General features: G+C 44.5%; 1 protein-coding gene across 4 annotated transcripts in view; it reads right to left on the reverse strand.

The window, feature by feature from the left end:
* The window catches only part of CTIF (cap binding complex dependent translation initiation factor), a 320346-nt gene that overhangs the window by 212998 nt on the left and 80568 nt on the right, over positions 1-26780 (reverse strand). For all 4 annotated transcript variants that reach the window (XM_037805811.1, XM_037805810.1, XM_037805809.1 and 1 more), the window contains one exon: positions 8258-8329. In XM_037805811.1, the coding sequence (XP_037661739.1) occupies positions 8258-8329 (72 nt within the window). The remainder of the gene's footprint in view (positions 1-8257; positions 8330-26780) is intronic.

Here is a 26780-nt window from a genome sequence, read left to right on the forward strand (position 1 = left end):
CTTACCACTTTATTCTTTAAAAAGTTTTTAGCTAGTCTAATTTCTTTGTCTTTTCATATAAAGTTTTGAATAATCTTTTCTATAACCACAAAAATATTGATGGAGTTTAGATAGGAATTGTGTTAAAACTGTATCAATTTGGGGAAAATTGACATTTTTCTATGTTGTCTTCCAATCCATTTACTCAATTTATTTAGATCTTTGATTTCTTTCATCAGAGTTGTGTAGTGTTTAGCATACAAGTTCTGTGCATGTTTTGTTAGACTTACACTTAACTATATCATTTCTTGAATGATTTTTAATGGTATTGTACTTTTAATTTTGGTAGCCGTGTGTCCATAGCTATTATTTAGAAACACAATTGGTTTTGTATGGAACTCTCATCTTAGTTTTAGGAGTTGTTTTGAGATTCCTTGGAACTTTCTTTGTAAATGATCATGTCATCTGTAAATACAAACGGTTTTATTTCTTCCTTTCCATCTGTATGCTTTTTCTTTTTTTGCCTTATTTCACTAGTTAGAACTTCCAGCCCCATGTTGAACAGAACATGTAAGAGCCGATATCCTTGCCTTGTTCCCAGTCTTAGGGAAAAAGCATTCAGTATTTCACCATAAAGTATAATGCTAGCTGAGCTATTGGTGTTTAATAGATGTTCTTTATCAAGTTGAGGAAATTCCCCTCTATTCATATTTTTCTGAAAGTTTTTACCATGAATGGGTATTGATTTCTGTCAAATGCTTTTTCTGCATAAATTGATATTATCATGTGATTTTTCTTTGATAGCCCATTAATATGCTGGATTAGATTGGTTGATTTTTGAATATTGAACCAGCCTTGCATCCCTGGAATAAATGCCACTGGCCATGGTGTATAATTCTTTTTATATATTGCTGAATATTCCAACTATAATTTTGGATTTGTCTATTTCTCTTTTCAGTTTTATCAGTTTTTGCTTCAAATACTTTGCAACCTTGCTCTTTGGTGGGTACACATTGAGATTTCTATGTCTTCTTGGTGCTCTGACCTTTTTATCATTATATGATGTACCTCTCTGTCTCCAGTAATTTTTTTTTCTTTGAAGTCTGCCTTCTCTGATAATGTAGACACTCCTGCTTTCCTTTGATTAATGTTTGCATTATACTTATTTTTCTATCATTTTCAACTTGTCCGTATCATTATACCTGAAGTGAATTTCTTTCAACAGCACATAATTGGGTCATGTTTTTAAATCCACCCTGCCAATCTCTGCCTTTTAATTAATATATTTAGACCATGCGCATCTAATGTAGTTACTGATATGTTAAAACCCATGTCTCCTAACCCCCAATCCAACGCTATTTCCGTAACAACATGGCACCTCCTCCCACAGGCCTGTATATCTTCCCTCTCCTGTCAGAAAGCAAGTTCCCTCTGCAGACACCAGTCTACTTCTCCCTGTGCTCACATGCTGCTGTGGGTTACTGCTTTTTCACATGAGAACGACTCTATTTCTCTAAGCAGACTGGAGGTTCTCTGAGGGCAGAGACCAAGCCACACAGCTCATTATATATAGAGCAGATGCTCAAGGAAGAGCTGCCAACTGCTCTTCCTATAAAAGTCAATTATTGATGTTGTTTGGTAAGTGTTGAATCCTGTTCCTCCAAGTAAGCTGGAGCCAGAAGGCACCTCGAGGATAGAGATGGAAGGCATTTTCGGGGTGGGGGAGGAGTCTCACATGTTGGGAGCAGCTGAGATTGCAATATTCAGCTCACACTAGCAGGAGTGTGTTCAGTTCTGGGAGGCACAGTGACAGGAATTAGAGTGAACAATTATTGCTTCCAGAAGGGGATACCCAGGAGAGGACAGGACCCAAGAATCATCTTATCATAGTCCAGACTTCTTAATGCCGTGGCGTGTCTGTCCTCCCTGCTCTAATCTCCGTGTAAACTGGACTTTCTCAGCTCAGCCAGGACTCTCAATCCTCAGTTCCTAGCATAGTGCCTGACACACTAGCGGCCCTCAGTGATGATTCACTGACTGGATCAGTGGATGAAAGAACAGTGCCTGACACACTGGCGGCCCTCAGTGATGATTCACTGACTGGATCAGTGGATGAAAGAACAAATTAATACACAGAGGAATGAACTAACCATGACAAAAGAGAAATAGCTGCAGGAATGAGAATATTTAGCATTCAAAGAAGACTTGCAATGGTTGGCTGCTGCAGGAGAGACTAAACAGCTAGGGACAAAGGAATAAAACTGAAACCAACAGCTGGCATTATAAGAAAGTCACAGAAAGACATTTTTATCAAATGGAGCTGCTCAACAATTGTCCTGGGATGGCTTCTGAAGCAGTGAGCTCCCCATTACTGGAAATGTCCAGCAGCTCAATAGCCACATGATGGGGTTCCTACACTGCAGGGAGGGGGTTGGATCAGGTAACTTCTGAGCTTCTTGCCATCCTGAGACCTCATAATGTGAAGCCCACATGTCTCTAGAGCTCACTCGAGTCATGCTTAGCTGTAGATTTGATGGAGGTGAGACGAAGAAAAGGTCAGCCCCAGCCTCTGGTGAGCTTCTACTAGAGTTGGGGCATGTGACAGTCATTCTAGCGGTCACCAAATAGTTCTGTTTTTTCCCCATTTCAGGCACTTAGTAGGATTATACTTCTTAGTGTGTTTCTGGCTGGATGGGACCCTGTGACTACTGGTCAACAAGGGGCTCAGGCATTGAATTGCCAATGTGAGCTCCTCCAGACCTCTTTTTCCACTCTCAGACAACTACTTAAGTTGTCTGAGTTAACTGCTCCATCAAGCTTCATCCTGATGTGTTGTGTTAAGTTACTGAGATTTGGGGTTGTTTGTTACTACAGCCTTACCTAGGCTTTCCTGACAAAGACAGGGAGACAGACTTTACCTGTATGAAATGACCAGAGAACATTATCAGACAGACAAGAAGGCACACAAGAGGGGTTGGGTTGGACAGGAGTTCCAACATCCCAGCCTTAGCATACAGACACTCCCACATTCACCATCCTCAGTCCCCAAGACGCTGGTAACACTCAGCACTAACCTCCACACTACCTGGGCTCTCTTCTGTCGCCCTAACATCCCAAAGCTATGCCCAACTTCAAGCCTTTGCTGACATCATCTCTCTCTACTGTGCCCTCCCTCTTCCTTGAACCTGTTCAACATCCGGCCCATTCCTGAAGCCACAGATCTAGACCCACGTCCTTCAAGACCTCTCCTTACCCACATGGGCCACCGTGGCTGGGGTACCTGTGATCAGGACCTCACTACAGGGATTTATCTTGTATGTCTTCACCCTGTTTCTTGTTAACTAACCTCTCCTCCACAAACAAGTAGAGGGCCAGGAGGCTCCAGCTCATGTATGTCTGCTGAGCTCACAGCAGGTGCTCAAAAAATACTGACTGAATGGTGAGTAGCATCATGAAAAGTAAAAAAAAAAAATGATGTTTTTTACATTTCCATGGAAGCTACTTAAAAATCTAGGCCCTTTTACCAAGATGGCATTTGCGCTAATGACTTTGAAAATTGGTCCAGAACCAAATACTGTAATTCACTGGAGGGCACCAAGATGACTGGCAGGAAACTCCTTCTACCCTTTCTGTAGGCCAGAGGCACCTGGAGTGTCTGAGGATCTTCTCCTCCACCTCCAGGGTCATCCCTCGGATCAGCATCAATGTTGGCACCGATATGCCTGGTCTGCAGGTTGACACAGGTGTCCGGGTGGGCGGGGGACAGCGGAGGAAACAGGAAAAGCCAGCCCTGCTGCTACGCTTAGCAGCTATTTAGATCCAGCTGATCATTTCATGGAGGCACAGAATGTGAGCAATTAAAGGGATTTCTAGGGAGGCTCAGGGAACTCTGTGTAGCTCAACACCTCATTCTGCAGACGTGCTTGGAATCAGGGCCACACCTGGGTCAAATCTGGTTCTGCTGACCCTCGGACCAAGGCTCTCTTCACTCTCTCCTTGTGCTTCAGTTTGCTACTGGGGATCATGATGGAGCAGGGAAGATGCCCTTCTGTCATCATTCCAGGGAATGTGGGATCACGGGCCACCAGCCAGGAGTCAAAGACGTCATTTCTGACACACCCACATCTTTCCCAGGGCTTTATGTGAACCCGCAGATAAGGAGGCGTGCTCCTCGGGTTCCCAGCACAGATTTCTCCACCTTGCTTAACAGCCAACACTGCGGACCAATAAGTCCTCCAGCCAGGAAGTCCTTCTCAAGGTCTAATTAGAGGCTCTGCTGCTGTGGTGCACATTCATTTCCTGTCCTTGGCACTTCTGTGCAAACGGAAAAGAAGTGCTTGCTCCTGACCTCATACAACCTTTCATATGTTTTAAGCACTCTTTCTTGAATGCTAACACTCTTGCCAGCACCTGGAAATGTTTTCTAAATGCATTGTTGTTGCACTCTCTTATTTCAGGTGCCTTCCTCTTGATTAGCTCCACGTATTTCCCTTATTACAATAAAAAGCTGGTAACTATTCCAACATCCTATCTAAATGACTAGGTGATGATCAAGCGCTGTAGAAAAGTGGTTTCCAGCATGCCAAATAATCCAAAATTCAGCTGACTCTCAACTGCTGGCAGGTGGACGGGCCTCCCTGGACTTCCATAGCCCATTTCCTGTTCTGGACTCTCGAGGCCTCCGCCCCACCAGCTCACAGAACGCAACATACCCAAGACTGCCACCACTTGGTCCCTCCAAAAGGGTTCAGAGAAGGCCAGAGTTTTATTTTATTTGTTATTGTTGTTGTTATCATGAATTAAAATAACACAAAATGAGGAGGGAAGCCTGTTGTAGGTAAATAAATAATCGTGTGGAGGCATGGTCTGGGACTCAGCCCACAGAGCCCCCTGGATGGACAGCAGGACCACAGCGTCCTCCTGGGACCCTAACTTCCTGTGCAAGATGTGGCCAAGGTGGAGGGAATCAGGGGGAGCCAGCCACCCCAGTCTTGATTTAGCCTCAGTTTCCCCGTGAAACTAACTCCCCCCACTGCTGCCTGTGAGTTAGTTGAGATCCCCCATCCTCCCAGAGGCCCTCAGAATGCTCAGCAAGGTTGGTGTGGCCGGAGTAAAAGGGCCTCCTTGGGAATGACCACCACGGACTGGGGATGGGCCTGGGCCAACTCAGTGCAGTCTGCTGTGTGCAAGGCCCTGGGCCAAGGGCAATACAGATGTAGAGCCAGCCCTGGTTCCCGTCCTAGGGTCAACAAGCTGGCGGAAGGGCTAGGAGCACCCTGACCATGATACGAGTTAGTGTGAGGGTGTCGGCCTGGATGAGCGGGGACAGTGAGGAGGCCAGATGGACATGCCACAGGGCTGATGGGTGTCTCGGAGAGCTAGTCCTGCACTTCTGCAGCAGGTGGACCAGGCTGAGGGAGCCTGAAAGGATGGGAGGGCCAGCATCCATCAGAGCTGGGCCCAGCAAATGCTCTCATAACAGGCAGCCCCTTGGTTCTGCGCTCCTGTGCTGGTTTGGATATATCGTGTCCCCCAAAATGCCATTATCTTTGATGCAGTCTTGTGTGGGCAGGAAATGTATTGGTGTTGACTGGGTTGGAGACTTTTGATGAGATGTTTCCGTGGAGATGTAATCACTCAACTGTGGGCGAGATCTTTCATTGGATAATTTCCTTGGAGGTGTGGTCCCTCCCATTCAGCATGGGCCTTGTTTAGTTTACTAGGGCCCTATATATGCTCAGACAGAAGAAGCAAGCTTGCTACAGCCAAGAGGGACACTTCGAAAAATGCACAGGGGCTGAGAGAGGAGCTGCAGATGAGAGACAGTTTGAAGACAGCCATTGAAAGCAGACTTTTGTTCCAGAGAAGCTAAGAGAAGAAAAATGCCCCAAGAGCAACCAAGTGACATCTTTAAGGATCTGCAGCCTAGAGAGGAACCTGCTAGGAGAAAGCCATTTTGACACCAGAACACTGGAACAGACGCCAGCCATGTGCCTTCCCAGCTAACAGAGGTTTTCCAGACACCACTGGCCATCCTCCAGTGAAGGTACCCGATTGTTGATGTGTTACCTTGGACACTTTATGGCCTTAAGACTGTAACTGTGTAACCAAATAAACCCCCTTTTATAAAAGCCAATCCATTTCTGGTGTTTTGCATTCCAGCAGCATTAGCAAACCAGAACACCTCCCTCCATAAGCAAGCCTCTCCAGGACAGCCTTTTCTCGTGATGCAGCCACTTAAGCGGTGCTGATGGCTCTGGATCCCTCTATCAGAGAGAGTCAGAGGACACCTGCTTCAGGCAGGGAAATTGGAGATTCAAGGTGAGACCCAGGGTGAGTGCTCCCACAGGCCAACTCGCCACCACCCACCTCCAGGTGTGAGGCAGGCTCTGAACAGTCACCCAGGATGAGGGAGGAAGGGAAGGACGAGTGGAAGGACAACCCATTCTCGGCCCCTGGGAACCCTATCAGGAGTGATGGGAGAACGGGACCAGAGGGAAAGGACAGGGAGAAGGGGCAGGAAAAAGTGATGTGGGGGGGTGGTGGAGAAAAAAGAACTCTCCACTGGAAATTTCCAGATGCAGTCACCTACTAACCAAATAACAGAGCTGATATTTCAGTCTCTAGTTTACAAGCCTCTACTGTCCCCCATGCAGGAATTTCAACCCTTCCCTGGAACCCTCTCTCAGGTTCTTGTCCCCCAACATCCAAGTCCACCTTTGATGCTTAAGAGTTAAAGGAATTTTCATATAGGAAACCCCAGAATAACTTGCAGAAATTGGAGGATGTGCCAAGCCTTAGGCAAAGGACTAAAGGGGTTTGGGGAGTATAAAACTGGCTCCCTGGCCAGGGAGGTGGCAGTCCAGTGGCAGGGACAAGAGACCTCCACAGAAGGACACTTACTAAAGCAAGGCAAGGTAGAAGTGCTGGTGGGGAGGAGACAAGCAGCCAGCCCGGTCTCTGCAGACCCGAGACCTGGGTTCAAGCCCCAGGTTGGCCAAGTCGGTGCACCCCAATGGGCCTCAGTTTCCCCAGCTGTAAATAGTGTGGAGGAGCAGAAGGACCCTCAGAGGCCATCGAGTCCCCTTCTGGCTTTCACACAAGGAAACTGAGACCTGAGGAGGAAGGGACTTGCCAGCAAGTTTGTGCAGAGCAGAAATCAGAGCCCAGGACTCCTCCTGCCCCACCAGGGCTCTTACCACAGCCTCCTACCTAACCCGACAACACACCTCAGGCAAGGTGAGAAAGCTTCCCAGGGCAGTTGGGCCCCCACAGCACAGTGTGGCACAGCCCTGCAGCCAAGAAAGATGCCCGAGCTGAGGCCGCGGACCCTCTTCCCTCAGAATGGAGTAGAGAAGAGCTGGTTCACTCCGCACCATGCGACTGAAGTCAGACACCAGCAAGTGGTCCCGGGGGCAGTGGGTGAGCGCAGCTGTTTTAAACTCAGGGGCACACTATGCAACAGCCTGGAGGGGCTCCTCGCATCTCTCTGGACAGGTGCGGTCTGAAGCTAGGCTGGGGCTGGGCGTGAATGCTTCTTTTGGGACTTCTAATCCCATGAGCAGAGATGAGGTAGCAGCGAGAAAAGCTGGACAACTGGGGGGTGCACGGAGGGTGGGCTGAGGGTCACACAGTGATGGCCCTCGACAAGCAGCTGCTTCCCTTCCTTCCCAGCCGCACGGCCAACACAGGGGGCCACTCGGCATCTCACAGGCAAGCAGGCGGGACAGAAGCAGTAGGCTCCAGCCTGGCACCTGCACGGATGGTAGATCGGGGAAAATGGACAGGCCTGTGGCATCCCACAATCTGCCCTTCCAGGCCCTCTGAGGACTGGGTCTGAAGTGGTTGCCAAAGGGCCCCCACCAGTACCAACATCCTAGAAGCCCATTGTTTGTGAGATTCATCAATGTCGATGTGTGAACCCCCAGTTCATTCATTTTACTGCTATATATGAGTCCACTGTAAAGATATCCCACAAATCTTTCATCCATTCTGCTCTCAATGGACATTTGGGCTGTTTCCAGATCTTTATTATCATGAACAATGCTGTTGCCAAAAAGAAACCTTATGACTCCAGTTGTTCACAAGAGGGAGAGTTCGACTGTAGACTGGGTATTCGGGAAGAGCTTTCCAGAGAGGCAGGCCACACCTCGCCCTCCCATTTTCCTGCTCTCTCATTATCACCACCTCTCGGGAGGGCCATCATGTGCCAGCCCAGGAACCCAGAGAAACAAGGCACATGACCGATCCCGGGCAGAAAGTGGCACTGGTTCCCTACCTGCTGTGGGGGGGCTCGGCCTCGGGAGAAGGAGCAGCCGCTGTCCAGCTGCTTGCTGCAGTCCGCTGTCCACTGCAGGGGAGAAAAGGAGCCGTCAGTGATGGCAGGACACACAGGCTCACCCTCCCCGTCTGGCCTCCCCGGGCGTGGCTCTGCCTTTCTGCAGAAGATCAAGCTCTGCCAGTACAAAATCCAACTCGGATGTTTCCAGGGGCAAGCCCTTCCCTGCCGAAGGGTCCAGGCAAATGCCTCCCTCCTCACCTAAGACCACCACAGTGCCAAAGAGCTAGCTACATTCCAAAGTCAATCAGACAGGACAGGGTTATTCTGAGTTTTGGAAAACCAGCAGCACAGCTGACTGCCTGACCTGGCTAGTGTCCAAGGGTGTGTACCGGCATGGCTGGGGCTGGGGGTGAGGCATGTGTGTGTGTGTGCATCCTCCTGTATGCCCAGCTCCGAAAGACAATGGACCTGTGCACTGACAGGACAGCCTGGCACTGGGGGAGAGCCCCAGACTGGCAATCAGGATCCCAGCTCGAGCCTAGTCCCGTTGTGCCCACCCTGGTGGTGCTCAGAGGGCTGATGTGCCCCAAAGTGGATTCTGACAACCGCCTGCATGAGAATCACCCAGAGTCTACTCCCAGGAGCTCCCTGGGCCCCACCCCCAGCCAGTGAATCAGAATCTCAGGTTGGAGCCTGAGTATCAGCATTTTGACAAGCTCCCCAATCGATCCACCAGGAGTTTGAGAGCCACCAAAATCCACGTGTTCTCCCAGGCTGCATTTTCTTCTCCATAAAATGGGGACAGCAATGCTGGGCCACTCTGCCAGGTCGAGAGGCAGGAACTTTGTAAACTGTGAACAGTGTGTCAATATCAAGCAGTAGTCTTGTATGGCTCCTCTGTGAAGTGCTATCTAGCTACACTGTGGGGTTTTATTGCTTTGAACGTTAGCTGGCCTCAGGCTAACATTCTGAACATTGACCTTAGCCGGCGCCCTGCATGATATATAAAAGGCAGAGACAGCCCAGTCTCTGTGTGTTCCCTGAGCCTGGTTACAAACATTAGTGAGTGAGTGCAGATGGCTCCAGGCCAGCACGGTCCTGGTTTTCTAAAACCTTGATTGGACACACCCTCCTGACAATGGGTCAGGGGCATGACCTTTGCACAGAAAGGAGTTTTTTTTACAATGTTGATGACATAAGCTGGGTATAAATGTACTCTAGAGCAAGGCTGTCCAATGGAAATGAAATGAGAGTCACAAATAGGAGTATGTATGTACTGTTAAATTTTCTGGTACCAAGATTTAAAAAATAAAAAAAGAAACAGTTGAAATTAATTTTAGTGATATATTTTACTGAACCCAGTATATCTAAAATATTAGCACTTCAACACGTAATCAATGCAAAAATTAATAATGGGATAGTTTGCCCTCTATTTGCCATCCTAAGTCTTTGGAATGCACTTGGAGCACCTCTCAATCTGGAGGAGCCACAACTCGAGCGATCAAGTGCCACATGTGGCTAGTGGCCGCCATATTGGACAGAACTGGACAAAGTAGGGTTCCAGTCCTGGGCAAGCTGCCCTCAGGACCACTTCTTGCCCGTTCCTGCTCTCAGATGCAGAGGGGCTGAGCCCTGCAGACTGTGGTTCCCGGGCTCCTGTGTCAGCTGACTTCCGGCTGGGTTCGGCAGGTGGGAGACAGGAGGATGGAGGTGGCATCACCAGCCATGACTGGGTCTCCTTCGTGGCTCTGGGCCTCACCTGACAGGCTCTCTGCTGCAGGACTCTGACCCTTGTGCCTCAGCCCCACAGGTCTCTTGTTGCTGGCCTCTGGATTCTTTAGTTCTCAGCTCTTTCATCACCTGGGTACCCAATTCCCTGGATTAACTTCCCTCTGTTTGGATATTTGCAGTCTCAAAGTACCTCCCCACAAATATTTATTCATTTCAAAAGGAAAAATAGTAACTTTACGATGGAGAAACCCATCAGATACCACCGTAACAAAGTGACCGAGGTTAATTTCATCAGTGATAAAATATGAGCAAACTGTGCTCCCTGATATAGTGCACAGAGGACACATAACTTCTTCCCCAAAATGCATAACCTCAATCCAATCACGAGAAAACATAAGGCAACCCAAATGGAAGGACATTCTACAAAATAACTGACCAGTACTCTTCGAAAGCGTCAAGGTCATGAACTACAAGAAAAGACCAAGAAACTGTCACAGTTTGGAGGAGAATAAGGAGGTGACAATTAAATGAAAATTTGGATCATGGAACAGAAAAATGACAGTGGGAAAACTGGTGAAATCCAAATAAAGTCTCTAGTTAATAGCAGTGTGCCAATGTTAATTTCTTAGTTCGGATAATTGTATTATGAAAGTGTAAGATGTTATTATTGGGGAAGCTGGGTGACAAATGTATGGAAATACTTGGTACTATTTTTTGCACCGTTGTAATAAATCTAAAATTATTTCACGATAAAGATATAAATAGGGCTATATATATAGATAGATATAATGTTTAAGCTACTGTTAAACAAAAATCCCTCTGCTTTATATACTTGGAGTGGTTGTTCCTTTCCTGGCTGGAGCCCAATTGAGAGGGTGGAAGGAGCCGCGGCAGGGGGGACTGCACTGGCTGGGGGGCTTCTCCCCTCCCAGGCATCCCAGGGAGAGTGCATGGGGGTCGGCAGGGTCCTGGCAGGGTGGGGCCGGCAGCCAGACGGTGCCTCCTGACAAGCACGGAGCAGGGGCCACGGATCACGCCAGCTCCCCTGCTCGGTTCCCTTTGAGAGGACAGGCCCAACGCCGCTAACACTGAAAACACCGCTCTGCTTCGTCAAAGGTCATCTTTGACTTTAGACCCGCCAACCAAGAGATAAATCCCGAATGCCTTCTGTGTGGGACACACAACACAGTGCTTCCGTTTCCTAGGATGTGAGGTGTTCATAACGCCGTGCAGAGAGCAGCAGGTGGCGGCTGGGATGAAGGGGGGCTTGCGGCAGGGATGTTAGGGAAAGCTCCGTGGAGGTGGCGGATGGGGCAGGCAGGGAGGACAGATGGGCAACCCTGGATTCCCGGAGAAGAGTGAGCCCGTGCACATGAACCGGGGCGGCAGGAGAGAAGGCTGGACCCCAGGCCAGCTTCAGGAAGGTCACCGTCAGCGTGACCGTCAGGCTACAGAGGTTAGACTTTCCCTATGAAGACGGGGGCGGGAAGGTTTCTGTTGGGGGAGGGCCTATCAGAGCTCTGCTGAACTGGCCCAGTGGGTAGAGACAGACATGAAGAAATCATCCCAGAGCATGGAACAGACAAGCAGCAGGTGAGGCGGGGGCATCTACCTGCAGGAAAGCAAGCAAGATGGACTAGTCTACAGCAAACCCACTCCAGAGAAACATGGAGGCCAAAGTGCGATTTGTCAGAGAGACTGTGGTCCTGCTTTACAGCTTTCATGACACCAAGCTGTAGCCACTGGGTTTGTGGCTACAAATCCCCTCCCTCAATTTCCCTCCCCTAATCCCACCAGACAAGCAGCAACCTCAGGGACAGCCTGTCCACCTGCGGCTGCCCGGCTCACCTCGGTTGGGGTCAGGTGTTTCTTCCCTGGAACTCTCCCTTCCATATCCCAGGGTTCCTCCCCCTCTCTGCTGGGACTCTGCCCTTGTCTGCCTTCTTTCCTGTCCTGCAGCCACTGCCTCCTGCCTCCCCTTTGCCTACTTCTACAACAGCCTTTTCTGAGCCACTGCCTGGAAAATCTCCAGGCACAGTAACTCCCTGGAACCTGACGTGATCTGTAGGAGGTGATTCTAGAAGCAGAAGGAGGGTCCCACCTCTCCAAATCCTCTCTTCAGCCGACTGTGGCCCCTTGCCTGAAATCCCACCCTTGGGGCACCTCTCCTTCAAGAGAAACTGGCTCACAGCTTGGAGCCTCCTTGGCATGCAAGTCCTCTGCGTGCCTGAGGGTGGGGTCGCAGTTGAGAAGGTTATCAAATAGAAAGAGGCAGCAAAAGTGGGAAATTTTTATACATGGAATGATGAGCATCGAGGCTCTGGATTTAACTGTTGCTGTTATAATTTATTTCTTAATTTTAAAATATGAAACAAATATAGTACTGGGTTAGGATTTAATAAACAAGATGTAGCTGTTGGGCATCACTTTAAAAGTTACTCCTCCAGGAAAGTAGGTAGAAAGCCAGGAACTCCGTGGACTGGACACCACAGAGCAATCTGACTTTGGGCATACTTCATACAACACTCATGAAAATGTGGAACTGCTGAGATCAGCGAAATCTGTAAGTTTTTGCGGCCAGGGGACCCGCACCCCTCCCTGCCAGGCTCAGTCTCGTGGGAGGAGGGGCTGTCAGCTCCGGGAAGGAGAAGGGAGAACTGCAGTGGTAGCCCTTATCGGAAACTCATTCTACTGATCCAAACTCCAACCATAGATAGACTGAGACCAGACACCAGAGAATCTGAGAGCAGCCAGCCCAGCAGAGAGCAGACAGGCATAGCAAAAAACAGCAAGAAAAACTCCAAAATAAAAGCGGAGGATTTTTGGAGTTCTGGTGAACATAGAAAGGGGAAGGGCAGAGCTCAGGCCCTCAGGCTCATATGCAAATCCCGAAGAAAAGCTGATCTCTCTGCCCTGTGGACCTTTCCTTAATGGCCCTAATTGCTTTGTCTCTTAGCATTTCAATAACCCATTAGATCTGTGAGGAGGGCCCTTTTTTTTTTTAATCCTTTTTTCTTTTTCGAAAACAATTACTCTAAGAAGCCCAATACAGAAAGCTTCAAAGACTTGCAACTTGGGCACGTCAAGTCAAGAGCAGAACTAAGAGAGCTCTGAGACAAAAGGCAATAATCCAGTGGCTGAGAAAATTCAATAAACAACACAACTTCCCAAGAAAGGGGGGGCGTCTGCTCACAGCCATCATCCTGGTGGACAGGAAACACTCCTGTCCATCGCCAGCCCCATAGCCCAGAGCTGCCCCAGACAACCTACTGTGACGGAAGTGCTTCAAATAACAGGCACACACCACAAAACTGGGCGTGGACATTAGCCTTACCTGCACCCTCAGCTGGTTGTCCCAGAGTTGGGAAGGTGGAGCAGTGTGAATTAACAAAGCCCCATTCAGCCATCATTTCAGCAGACTGGGAGCCTCCCTACACAGCCCAGCAGCCCAGAACCGCCCTGGGGGGATGGCACTCACCTGTGACATAGCACAGTCATCCCTCAACAGAGGACCCGGGGTGCACGGCCTGGAAGAGGGGCCCACTTGCAAGTCTCAGGAGCCATATGCCAATACCAAGGACTTGTGGGTCAGTGGCAGAGACAAACTGTGGCAGGACTGAACTGAAGGATTAGACTATTGCAGCAGCTTTAAAACTCCAGGATCACCAGGGAGATTTGATTGTTAGAGCCACCCCCCCTCCCTGACTGCCCAGAAACATGCCCCATATACAGGGCGGGCAACACCCACGACACACGCAAGCTTAGTACACCAATTGGACCCCAAAAGACTCACTCCCCCACTCACCACAAAGGCCAAGCAGGGGAGAACTGGCTTGTGGAGAACAGGTGGCTCGTGGACGCCACCTGCTGGTTAGTTAGAGAAAGTGTACTCCACGAAGCTGTAGATCTGATAAATTAGAGATAAGGACTTCAATAGGTCTACAAACCCTAAAAGAACCCTATCAAGTTCAGCAAATGCCACGAGGCCAAAAACAACAGAAAATTATAAAGCATATGAAAAAACCAGACGATATGGATAACCCAAGCCCAAGCACCCAAATCAAAAGATCAGAAGAGACACATCACCTAGAGAAGCTACTCAAAGAACTAAAGATGAACAATGAGACCATAGTACGGGATACAAAGGAAATCAAGAAGACCCTAGAAGAGCATAAAGAAGACATTGCAAGACTAAATAAAAAAAATGGATGATCTTATGGTAATTAAAGAAACTGTTGACCAAATTAAAAAGATCCTGGACACTCATAGTACAAGACTAGAGGAAGTTGAACAACGAATCAGTGACCTGGAAGATGACAGAATGGAAAATGAAAGCATAAAAGAAAGAATGGGGAAAAAAACTGAAAAAATCGAAATGGACCTCAGGGATATGATAGATGATATGAAACGTCCGAATATAAGACTCATTGGTGTCCCAGAAGGGGAAGAAAAGGGTAAAGGTCTAGGAAGAGTATTCAAAGAAATTGTTGGGGAAAACTTCCCAAATCTTCTAAACAACATAAATACACAAATCATAAATGCTCAGCGAACTCCAAATAGAATAAATCCAAATAAACCCACTCCGAGATATATTCTGATCACACTGTCAAACACAGAAGAGAAGGAGCAAGTTCTGAAAGCAGCAAGAGAAAAGCAATTCACCACATACAAAGGAAACAGCATAAGACTAAGTAGTGACTACTCAGCAGCCACCATGGAGGCGAGAAGGCAGTGGCACGATATATTTAAAATTATGAGTGAGAAAAATTTCCAACCAAGAATACTTTATCCAGCAAAGCTCTCCTTCAAATTTGAGGGAGAGCTTAAATTTTTCACAGACAAGCAAATGCTGAGAGAATTTGCTAACAAGAGACCTGCCCTACTGGAGATACTAAAGGGAGCCCTACAGACAGAGAAACAGAGAAAGGACAGAGAGACTTGGAGAAAGGTTCAGTACTAAAGAGATTCAGTATGGGTACAATAAAGGATATTAATAGAGAGAGGGGAAAAATATATATGACAAACATAAACCAAAGGATAAGATGGCTGATTCAAGAAATGCCTTCACGGTTATAACGTTGAATGTAAATGGATTAAACTCCCCAATTAAAAGATATAGATTCGCAGAATGGATCAAAAAAAATGAACCATCAATATGTTGCATACAAGAGACTCATCTTAGACACAGGGACACAAAGAAACTGAAAGTGAAAGGATGGAAAAAAATATTTCATGCAAGCTACAGCCAAAAGAAAGCAGGTGTAGCAATATTAATCTCAGATAAAATAGACTTCAAATGCAGGGATGTTTTGAGAGACAAAGAAGGCCACTACATACTAATAAAAGGGGCAATTCAGCAAGAAGAAATAACAATCGTAAATGTCTATGCACCCAATCAAGGTGCCACAAAATACATGAGAGAAACACTGGCAAAACTAAAGGAAGCAGTTGATGTTTCCACAATAATTGTGGGAGACTTCAACACATCACTCTCTCCTATAGATAGATCAACCAGACAGAGGACCAATAAGGAAATTGAAAACCTAAACAATCTGATAAATGAATTAGATTTAATAGACATATACAGAACATTACATCCCAAATCACCAGGATACACATACTTTTCTAGTGCTCATGGAACTTTCTCCAGAATAGATCACATGCTGGGACATAAAACAAGCCTCAATAAATTTAAAAAGATTGAAATTATTCAAAGCACATTCTCTGACCACAGTGGAATACAATTAGAAGTCAATAACCATCAGAGACTTAGAAAATTCACAAATACCTGGAGGTTAAACAACACACTCCTAAACAATCAGTGGGTTAAAGAAGAAATAGCAAGAGAAATTGCTAACTATATAGAGACAAATGAAAATGAGAACACAACATACCAAAACCTATGGGATGCAGCAAAAGCAGTGCTGAGGGGGAAATTTATAGCACTAAACGCATATATTAAAAAGGAAGAAAGAGCCAAAATCAAAGAACTAATGGATCAACTGAAGAAGATAGAAAATGAACAGCAAACCAATCCTAAACCAAGTAGAAGAAAAGAAATAACAAGGATTAAAACAGAAATAAATGACATAGAGAACAAAAAAACAATAGAGAGGATAAATATCACCAAAAGTTGGTTCTTTGAGAAGATCAACAAGATTGACAAGCCCCTAGCTAGACTGACAAAATCAAAAAGAGAGAAGACCCATATAAACAAAATAATGAATGAAAAAGGTGACATAACTGCAGATTCTGAAGAAATTAAAAAAATTATAAGACGATACTATGAACAACTGTATGGCAACAAACTGGATAATGTAGAGGAAATGGACAATTTCCTGGAAACATATGAACAACCTAGACTGACCAGAGAAGAAATAGAAGACCTCAATCAACCCATCACAAGCAAAGAGATCCAATCAGTCATCAAAAATCTTCCCACAAATAAATGCCCAGGGCCAGATGGCTTCACAGGGGAACTCTACCAAACTTTCCAGAAAGAACTGACACCAATCTTACTCAAACTCTTTCAAAACATTGAAGAAAAAGGATCACTACCTAACTCATTTTATGAAGCTAACATCAATCTAATACCAAAACCAGGCAAAGATGCTACAAAAAAGGAAAACTACCGGCCAATCTCCCTAATGAATATAGATGCAAAAATCCTCAACAAAATACTTGCAAATCGAATCCAAAGACACATTAAAAAAATCATACACCATGACCAAGTGGGGTTCATTCCAGGCAAGCAAGGATGGTTCAACATAAGAAAATCAATCAATGTATTACAACACATTAAAAATTCGAAAGGGAAAAATCAAATGATCATCTCAATAGATGCTGAAAAAGCATTTGACAAAATCCAACATCCGTTTTTGATAAAAACACTTCAAAAGGTAGGAATTGAAGGAAACTTCCTCAATATGATAAAGAGCATATATGAAAAACCCACAGCCAGCATAGTACTCAATGGTGAGAGACTGAAAGCCTTCCCTCTAAGATCAGGTACAAGACAAGGATGCCCACTGTCACCACTGTTATTCAACATTGTGCTGGAAGTGCTAGCCAGGGCAATCCGGCAAGACAAAGAAATAAAAGGCATCCAAATTGGAAAAGAAGAAGTAAAACTGTCATTGTTTGCAGATGATATGATCTTATATCTGGACAACCCTGAGAAATCGACGATACAGCTACTAGAGCTAATAAACAAATTTAGCAAAGTAGCGGGATACAAGGTTAATGCACATAAGTCAGTAATGTTTCTATATGCTAGAAATGAACAAACTGAAGAGACACTCAAGAAAAAGATACCATTTTCAATAGCAACTAAAAAAATCAAGTACCTAGGAATAAACTTAACCAAAGATGTAAAAGACCTATACAAAGAAAACTACATAACTCTACTAAAAGAAATAGAAGGGGACCTTAAAAGGTGGAAAAATATTCTATGTTCATGGATAGGAAGGCTAAATGTCATTAAGATGTCAATTCTACCCAAACTCATCTACAGATTCAATGCAATCCCAATCAAAATTCCAACAATCTACTTTGCAGACTTGGAAAAGCTAGTTATCAAATTTATTTGGAAAGGGAAGATTCCTCGAATTGCTAAAGACACTCTAAAAAAGAAAAACCAAGTGGGAGGACTTACACTCCCTGACTTTGAAGCTTATTATAAAGCCACCATTGCCAAAACAGCATGGTACTGGCACAAAGATAGACATATAGATCAATGGAATCGAATTGAGAATTCAGAGATAGACCCCCAGATCTATGGCCGACTGATCTTTGATAAGGCCCCCAAAGGCAGTGAACTGAGTCATAATGGTCTATTCAACAAACGGGGCTGGGAGAGTTGGATATCCATATCCAAAAGAATGAAAGAGGACCCCTACCTCACACCCTACACAAAAATTAACTCAAAATGGATGAAAGATCTCAATGTAAAAGAAAGTACCATAAAACTCCTAGAAGATAATGTAGGAAAACATCTTCAAGACCTTGTATTAGGCGGCCACTTCCTAGACTTTACACCCAAAGCACAAGCAACAAAAGAGAAAATAGATAAATGGGAACTCCTCAAGCTTAGAAGTTTCTGCACCTCAAAGGAATTTCTCAAAAAGGTAAAGAGGCAGCCAACTCAATGGGAAAAAATTTTTGGAAACCATGTATCTGACAAAAGACTGATATCTTGCATATATAAAGAAATCCTACAACTCGATGACAATAGTACAGACAGCCCAATTATAAAATGGGCAAAAGATATGAAAAGACAGTTCTCTGAAGAGAAAATACAGATGGCCAAGAAACACATGAAAAAATGTTCAGCTTCACTAGCTATTAGAGAGATGCAAATTAAGACCACAATGAGATACCATCTAACACCTATTAGAGTGGCTGCCATTAAACAAATAGGAAACTACAAATGTTGGAGGGTATGTGGAGAAATTGGAACTCTTATTCATTGTTGGTGGGACTGTACAATGGTTCAGCCACTCTGGAAGTCAGTCTGGCAGTTCCTTAGAAAACTAGATATAGAGTTACCATTCGATCCAGCGATTGCACTTCTCGGTATATACCAGGAAGATCGGAAAGCAGTGACATGAACAGATATCTGCACGCCAATGTTCATAGCAGCATTATTCACAATTGCCAAGAGATGGAAACAACCCAAATGTCCTTCAACAGATGAGTGGATAAATAAAATGTGGTATATACACACGATGGAATACTACACGGCAGTAAGAAGGAACGACCTCGTGAAACATATGACAACATGGATGAACCTTGAAGACATAATGCTGAGCGAAATAAGCCAGGCACAAAAAGACAAATATTATATGCTACCACTAATGTGAACTTTGAAAAATGTAAAATAAATGGTTTATAATGTAGAATGTAGGGGAACTAGCAATAGAGAGCAATTAAGGAAGGGGGAACAGTAATCCAAGAAGAACAGATAAGCTATTTAATGTTCTGGGGATGCCCAGGAATGACTATGGTCTGTTAATTTCTGATGGATATAGTAGGAGCAAGTTCACAGAAATGTTGCTATATTATGTAACTTTCTTGGGGTAAAGTAGGAACGGGTTGGAAGTAAAGCAGTTATCTTAGGTTAGTTGTCTTTTTCTTACTCCCTTGTTATGGTCTCTTTGAAATGTTCTTTTATTGTATGTTTTTCTTTTTTGTTTTTTTTTAAAATTTTTTTTTTCCATACAGTTGATTTAAAAAGGAAAAAAAAGGTTAAAAAAAAAAAAAGGAAAAAAATATGTAGTGCCCCCTTGAGGAGCCTGTGGAGAATGCAGGGGTATTGGCCTACCCCACCGGAATGGTTGCTAACATGACCACAGACATAGGGGTCTGGTGGTTTGATGGGTTGAGCCCTCTACCGTAGGTTTTACCCTTGGGAAGACAGTTGCTGCAAAGGAGAGGCTAGGCCTCCCTATAATTGTGCCTAAGAGCCTCCTCCCGAATGCCTCTTTGTTACTCAGATGTGGCCCTCTCTCTCTAGCTAAGCCAACTTGACAGGTGAACTCACTGCCCTCCCCTCTACGTGGATCAGACACCCAGGGGAGTGAATCTCCCTGGCAACGTGGAATATGACTCCCAGGGAGGAATGGAGACCTGGCATCGTGGGACAGAGAGCATCTTCTTGACCAAAAGGGTGATGTGAAAGGAAATGAAATAAGCTTCAGTGGCAGAGAGATTCCAAAAGGAGCCGAGAGGTCACTCTGGTGGGCACTCTTACGCACACTTTAGACAATCCTTTTTAGGTTCTAAAGAATTGGGGTAGCTGGTGGTGGATACCTGAAACTATCAAACTACAATCCAGAACCCATGAATCTTGAAGACAATTGTATAGAAATGTAGCTTATGAGGGGTGACAATGGGATTGGGAAAGCCGTAAGGACCACACTCCACTTTGTCTAGTTTATGGATGGATGAGTAGAAAAATAGGGGAAGGAAACAAACAAACAAACAGACAAAGGTACCCAGTGTTCTTTTTTACTTCAATTGCTCTTTTTCACTTTAATTATTATTCTTATTATTTTTGTGTGTGTGCTAATGAAGGTGTCAGGGATTGATTTAGGTGATGAATGTACAACTGTGTAATGGTACTGTGAACAATCGAATGTACGATTTGTTTTGTATGACTGCGTAGTATGTGAATATACCTCAATAAAATGAAGATAAAAACAAAAACAAAAAATAAATAAACAAGATGTTTATTCTATTATTGTCTGCTTTTATCAGTACATTTGATATACTTCACAATAAAATAATTAAAATGCATTATCAGTCATTTGCACCCAGGCTGGACCGTATTTTTATGAACAGACTCTGTGATGGGCAGCGGGAGGCCAGGAGGGCATGGAGCACTCAAGGAGGAGGAAGGAGAAGGAAAAGCACAGCAAGGGGAGGCCAAAGGAGCTGAAGGTAACCCGGGCCCACCTTCCAGCGCTTTCTAAAGCTCCCTCCACGGGCTTGTCCTACCAGACACCACAGCACATTCCAAGCCTAACAAATAGATCATGAGATCGAGCAACTTCCACAAACAAAAAAAGGTACAAATGGGGACTCAGAATATGATAAGAAGAGTGCTTTAAATGTGTGTGGGGGGGGTACTGGGGGTGGTGACTCATCAATAAATTCTTGGTACTGAGACAACTGGCTAAACATTGAGAAAAAAAGCTCATAGATGTCTACCTCACACTATCCCTGGGAAACAAATTCCAGGTTGATTAAAATCTGAGATACAAATTTAAAACTATGTCAAAATTTAAAACTTCTGTGCAGCAAAAGAAACCAAGAACAAAATTAAAGTCAAGTGACAGCCTTATATAATGAACACAGGATCAATTATCAGAATACAGAAGGATTTCATTAACATCAGGTGCTGCTCAAAGCTCTTTATATCTGTTAACATTTATTCCTCCCAGCCACCTAAGCATGCTTACTATCCCTAGTTTGCAGATATAGAAACTAAGACAGAGAGGGTTAAGTAACTTATCCAGGGTTAAGCCAAAAAGTGGCAGGATGAGCAAAGGGCATAAACAGGTATTAATTCAAAGAGCCAACAAAAATGACTGATACTAAAGGCAACGTATGATCTTGGATTAGACATTGAACCAGAATTTTTTTTTTTTTTTTTTTTTTTTTACTATAAAGGATATTGGGGAAAATGGTTAAATATAAGATTTGCATATTAAATAATAGTATTCTATCAATGTTGGTTTCCTGCACTGTGATTATGTAAGAGAATATCCTTGTTCTTAGGATACAGCCATTGAGTGTTTAGGGATAGAAGGACATCATGTCTGCAAATTACTCTCAAATGGTTCAGGGAAAATTTACATATGCACCTACAGAGAGAGAGAGAAAGCAAATGTGGTAAATGTTAACTATGGAAAATCTGGGTAAAGGATATGCAGGAATTCTCTGTACTACTATCGTAATTTTTTATGTATGTCTGACATTATTTCAAAATGAAATATTATTTTAAAAGTCATTTTTGGCCAGAGTTTCTTAACCAAGGGGTCATTTTGAAAGTCGGGCCTCCCCCCAAAGCTTCTGAATGGGCAGGGGTGCGGTGGGATGGGCCGCCAGCCCCAGGGGACAGGCCAGCCAGGCTGGGACCACAGCTCTTGGCTCTCGCTCACCGCCCCCCTTCCCTGGAGAGGGTCCTGAGGCTGACGTCCATGTGGCCTCCTCACGGCCGAACGGAGCCCGCCCTGGGAGGGCAGGACCACTATCCTGCCACCTAATGATGCGCGCTTCTCAAGGACAGCACCAGGTCGGACAGTGTCCTTTATCCTGGGCACGTGGCTCACTGACTAGGAGGGGAGGAAGGCAAAGGTGAGGGGCCTGAGATGGGCTGGCCGCTCACGTTCCATGCACAGGGACGCTCCACAAAGCCTTTGGTGTAACATGGAGAGGATGTTACCAAAGGGCTGAGGTTTGAGACAGGGGCAGACTTCTTTGCTCCTCTTTTTTTTAAAAAAATAAACCACAACTTTCCCGTAGAGATATAGTGATTAGGAGCTTGAAGCAGAGAATCTTGAGTTCATATCCTTGCTCCGTTACTTACTCTATCATCATGGGCAAGTCACTGCATCCCAAAGACTCAGTTTCCCCTACCTGTAAGAACCTACCAATAGCAGAGAAGTTAAGGGTTGAGCCTAGTTGATATTCTAGTTCAAAGTCTAGTCTTGCTACATACTTACTGTGTGACCTTGGGCAGCCGATTAAACCTCTCTGTGCCTCTGTTTCATCCCTTTTAAAATGACGCTAGGAGGAGGGGCAAGATGGTGGCATAGAGAGAAGTGGAATTTAGTCAGTCCCCTGGAACAACTAATATACAACCAGGAACAATTAGTAAATAATTTGTAATAACTGCTGGGGGACAACTGTGACTGTCCACACATCGTACAGCAACCTGGATTGGGAGGAATGCCTGAGCTTGCAGCACAGAATCTGTAACTAAAAGCTGTGGAACTGCACCAAGAGCCCACTCCCCCCATGGCAGGCTAAGCTGCAAAACCTCACTGTGGTAGAAAATAGCAGTACTCTCCAAGTGAGTGAATATAGCTCAGCTGAGCTCCAACTGGGGTTTCAATTAACAAATGTGGACTGCTGAATACAAGCTACAAACCCCCAACAAGCAGACAGAGGCTTTCAGTGACGACTGACCTTAAAGAGACAGAAGACTCATCTGTTCCGGGAGAGGGAACCCAGAAGACTAGGTGTTACCTCTGGCTGACGAATGAAACTGGGGGGCTGTGTACTGGCTCCAAACAGGGGCTTTCTGTCCCTTTTTCCCTCTCTCAACTTGAGGGGCTCAGAAGAGAGAGCCACAGCCATTTTCAGTTCGCAGTGCTCTGATCCAGGCAGGTGGAGATAACAGAGTCAGAGAGACTATTCAAATGCAGATGATAACTCCTTAGGGGATGTATCTTCCCTAAGAGTAAGGAGGTGGGGCCCAGCTTCCCCTTCAGAACCAGATCCAAGAGCCTGGGGGAAAACAGCCAAAACAGAAACTAAGGAGCCACACCTCCTTACACCAGTCAGGAGCACAGACTGACAGATGCCACCTGCTGGACAAGTTAGGAAAAGCACAGCGGCTAGAGACCTCATAGGAAAGTCTGTCATTCCTCTAAGACACATCCTGAATACAACCCCATTCTGCGACCTGAACTCATGCTGGTCTGGGAAAATCTGATTGGGGTAACCAAGGAAACCAGATGCCTAGACAACAGAAAACTACAATCTACACTAGGAAAAACAAAGATATGGCCCAGTCAAAGGAACAAACTTACACCTCATTGAAGATACAGGTGAGATATTATTTCACTTTAATGAAACAATCTATTAAAGACTTTAAAAGAGATATGCTAAATCAAATCAAAAACCAAATCAACAAGTTCAGGAAAGATATGGCAAAAGAGATAAAGACTATAAAGAAAACACTGGGTGAACATAAGGCAGAAAGTGAAAGTTTGAAAAAACAACTGGCAGAATCTATGAAAATTAAAGGCACAAACAAGAGGTGAAAAACACAATGGAGCCATACAACAGTAGATCTCAAGAGGCAGAAGAAAACACTCAGGAACTGGAGAACAAGACATCTGAAATCCTACACACAAAAGAACAGATAGGGAAAAGAATGGAAAAATATGAGCAACATATCTCAGGAAATTGAATGACAACATGAAGTGCCTGAATGTACATGTCACGGGTGTCCCAGAAGGAGAAGAGAAGGGAAAAGAGGCAGAAGCAATAACAGAGGAAATAAGCAATGAAAATTTCCCATCTCTTATGAAAGACATAAAATTACAGATCCAAGAAGCACAGAGCACCCCAAACAGAATAGATCTGAATAGACCTACACCAAGACACTTAATAATCAGATTATCAACATCAAAGACAAAGAGGGAATCCTGAAAGCAGCAAGAGAAAAGCAATCCACCACATACAAAGGAAGCTTGATAAGACTATGTGCGGATTTTTCAGTAGAAACCATAGAGGCGAGAAGGTAGTGGTGTGATATATTTAAGATACTTGTGCCAGTTTGAATGTACTATGTCCCCCAAAACACCACTATCTTTGAAGCAATCTTGTGTGGGCAGACATATTAGTGTTGATTAGATTGTAATTCATTGAGTGTTTCCATGGAGATGTGACCCACCCAAATGTAGGTGATAACTCTGATTAGATAATTTCGGCAGCTGTGGCCCTGCTCATTCAACGTGGGCCTTGATTAGTTTACCAGAGCACTATATAAGCTCAGACAGAAGGAGCAAGCTTGCTGCAGCCAAGAGGGACACTTTGAAGAACACACAGGAGCTAAGAGAGGAGCTACAGCTTACAAAGACATTTTGGAGATGGCCTTTGCTCCTGAGAAACTAAGAGAAGACAAATGCCCAAAGAGCAACTATGAGTGACATTTTTGAGGAGCTGCAGCCTAGAGAGGAACGTCCTAGGAGAAAGCCATTTTGAAACCAGAACTCTGGGGCAGACGCCAGCCACATGCCTTTCCAGCTAACAAAGGTTTTCTGGAAGCCATTGGCCATCCTCCAGTGAAGGTACTCGATTGTTGATGACTTACCTTGGACACTTTATGGCCTTAAGACTGTAACTTTGTAACAAATAAATGCCCTTTATAAAATTCGATCCATTTCTGGTATTTTGCATAACGGGCAGCATTAGCAAACTGGAACAATACTGAAAAAGAAAAACCGCCAACCAAGAATCCTATACCTGGCAAAACTGTATTTCAAATATGAGGGAGAGTTTAAAATATTCTCTGACAAACAATGAGAGATTTTGTGAACAAGATACTTATGCTACAGGAAATACTAAAGGGAGCACTACAGACAGATAGGAAAAGACAGGAGTGAGAGGTTTGGAACATAATTTTGGATGGTGGTAGCACAGCAACACAAGTACACTGAATAAAGATGACTGTGAGTATGATTGAAAGAGGACGGTTAGGAGCATGTGGGACACCAGAAGAGGAAAGATAAAGTTTGGGTCTGTATAACTCAGTGAAACCTAGAGTGCTCAACAATTGTGATAAAATGTACAAATATGTTTTTACATGAGGGAGAACAAATGAATGTCAATCTTGAAAGGTGTTAAAAATAGGGTGGTATTGGGGAAAAAATACAATCAATGCAAACTAGAGACTATAGTTAACAGAAACATTATATTATGCTTCCTTTAATGTAACAAAGGCAATATACCAATGCTAAATGCCTATTAGAGGGGGACATAAGGGAAGGGTATGAGACTCCTGGCATTGGTGATGTTGTCTGACTCTTTATTCTACTTTAGTTTAGTTCTATCTTTCCTTTCGTTGCCTTTTAACTATCATATTTTTTTTCTTTCTTTTTCTTTTTCTTTTGTCTCTCTACTTTCTTTGACTCTCCCTCCTCCTTTGTGGAAGCAATGGAGATGTCCTTAAATAGATAGTGGTGATGGTGGTGAATACATAAATATCTGACTATACAGGGAATCACTAATTGTTTACTTGGAATGGTGTTCTGGTTTGCTAATGCTGCCAGAATGCAAAACACCAGAAATGGATTGGCTTTTATAAAAGTGGGTTTATTTGGTTAGACAGTCACAGTCTTAAGGCCATAAAGTGTCCAAGGTAACACATCAGTAATCGGGTACCTTCACTGGAGGATGGCCAATGGCGTCCGGAAAACCTCTGTTAGCTGGGAAGGCACATGGCTGGCGCCTGCTTTCTCCCAGATTGCATTCCAAAATGGCATTCTCCAAAATGTCAGCATCAGCTTCCAACGACTGTCTTCAAAACGTCTGTCTCAGGTCCAGCTAGCTGTGAGCTCCTTCTGTCAGAGCTTATATAGTGCTCCAGTAAACAAGGCCCACGCTGAACAGGCGGGGTCACGCTGCCATGGAAATTATCCAATCAGAATTATCACCTACAGTTGGGTGGGTCACATCTCCATGGACACAACCTAATCCAAAGGTTCCAACTTAATCAACACTAATATGTCTGCCCCCACAAGACTGCACCAAAGAACATGGCTTTTTCTGGGGGACATAATATATATAAACCAGTACAGACGGAAAGTATGGTGGATGAACAAAATCGTCTTAAAAAAAAATGGGTTGATGAAGAAACCTTGAGGGCACTACATTGAGTGAAATAAGTCAGACACGTAAGGACAAATATTGCAGGGTCTCACTGATATGAACTAATTATAAAATGTAAACTCTTAGACATGAAATATAAGTTACCAGGATATAGAATGAGGCTAAAGAATGGGGAGTGGTTGCCTATTGCCAGCAGAATGTTCAACGAGGGTGAACCTGAGTATTTGGAAGTGGACAGAGATGATGGTAGCACATTATTGTGAGAATTACTAACAGTGCTGAATGGTGCGTGAATGTGGTGGAAAGGGGAAGCTCAGAGTCACGTATGTCACCAGAAGAAAAGCTGAAGGTTAAACGATGGGAATGGATAAAATAGTGAATCGTGTAGTGGACAATGTCCATGATTAACTGTACAAATATTAGAAATCTCTTTCATGAACTAGAACAAATGTATGACACCATAACTAGAAGTTAATAATAGAGGGTATATAGGGGGAAAATATACCTATTGCAAACTGTTACTACAGTTAACAGTATTTTAACATTCTTTCATCAACAGTAACAAATGTACTATACCAAAACTATGAGTCAATAATGGAGGCGGGGAGTGGTTAGGGGTATGGGAGGAAATGAGTTTTCTTTTTTTTGTCTTTGTTTCTTTTCT

This window comes from Choloepus didactylus, chromosome 16 (genome assembly GCF_015220235.1).
Source record: "Choloepus didactylus isolate mChoDid1 chromosome 16, mChoDid1.pri, whole genome shotgun sequence".
NCBI lineage: Eukaryota > Metazoa > Chordata > Mammalia > Pilosa > Megalonychidae > Choloepus > Choloepus didactylus.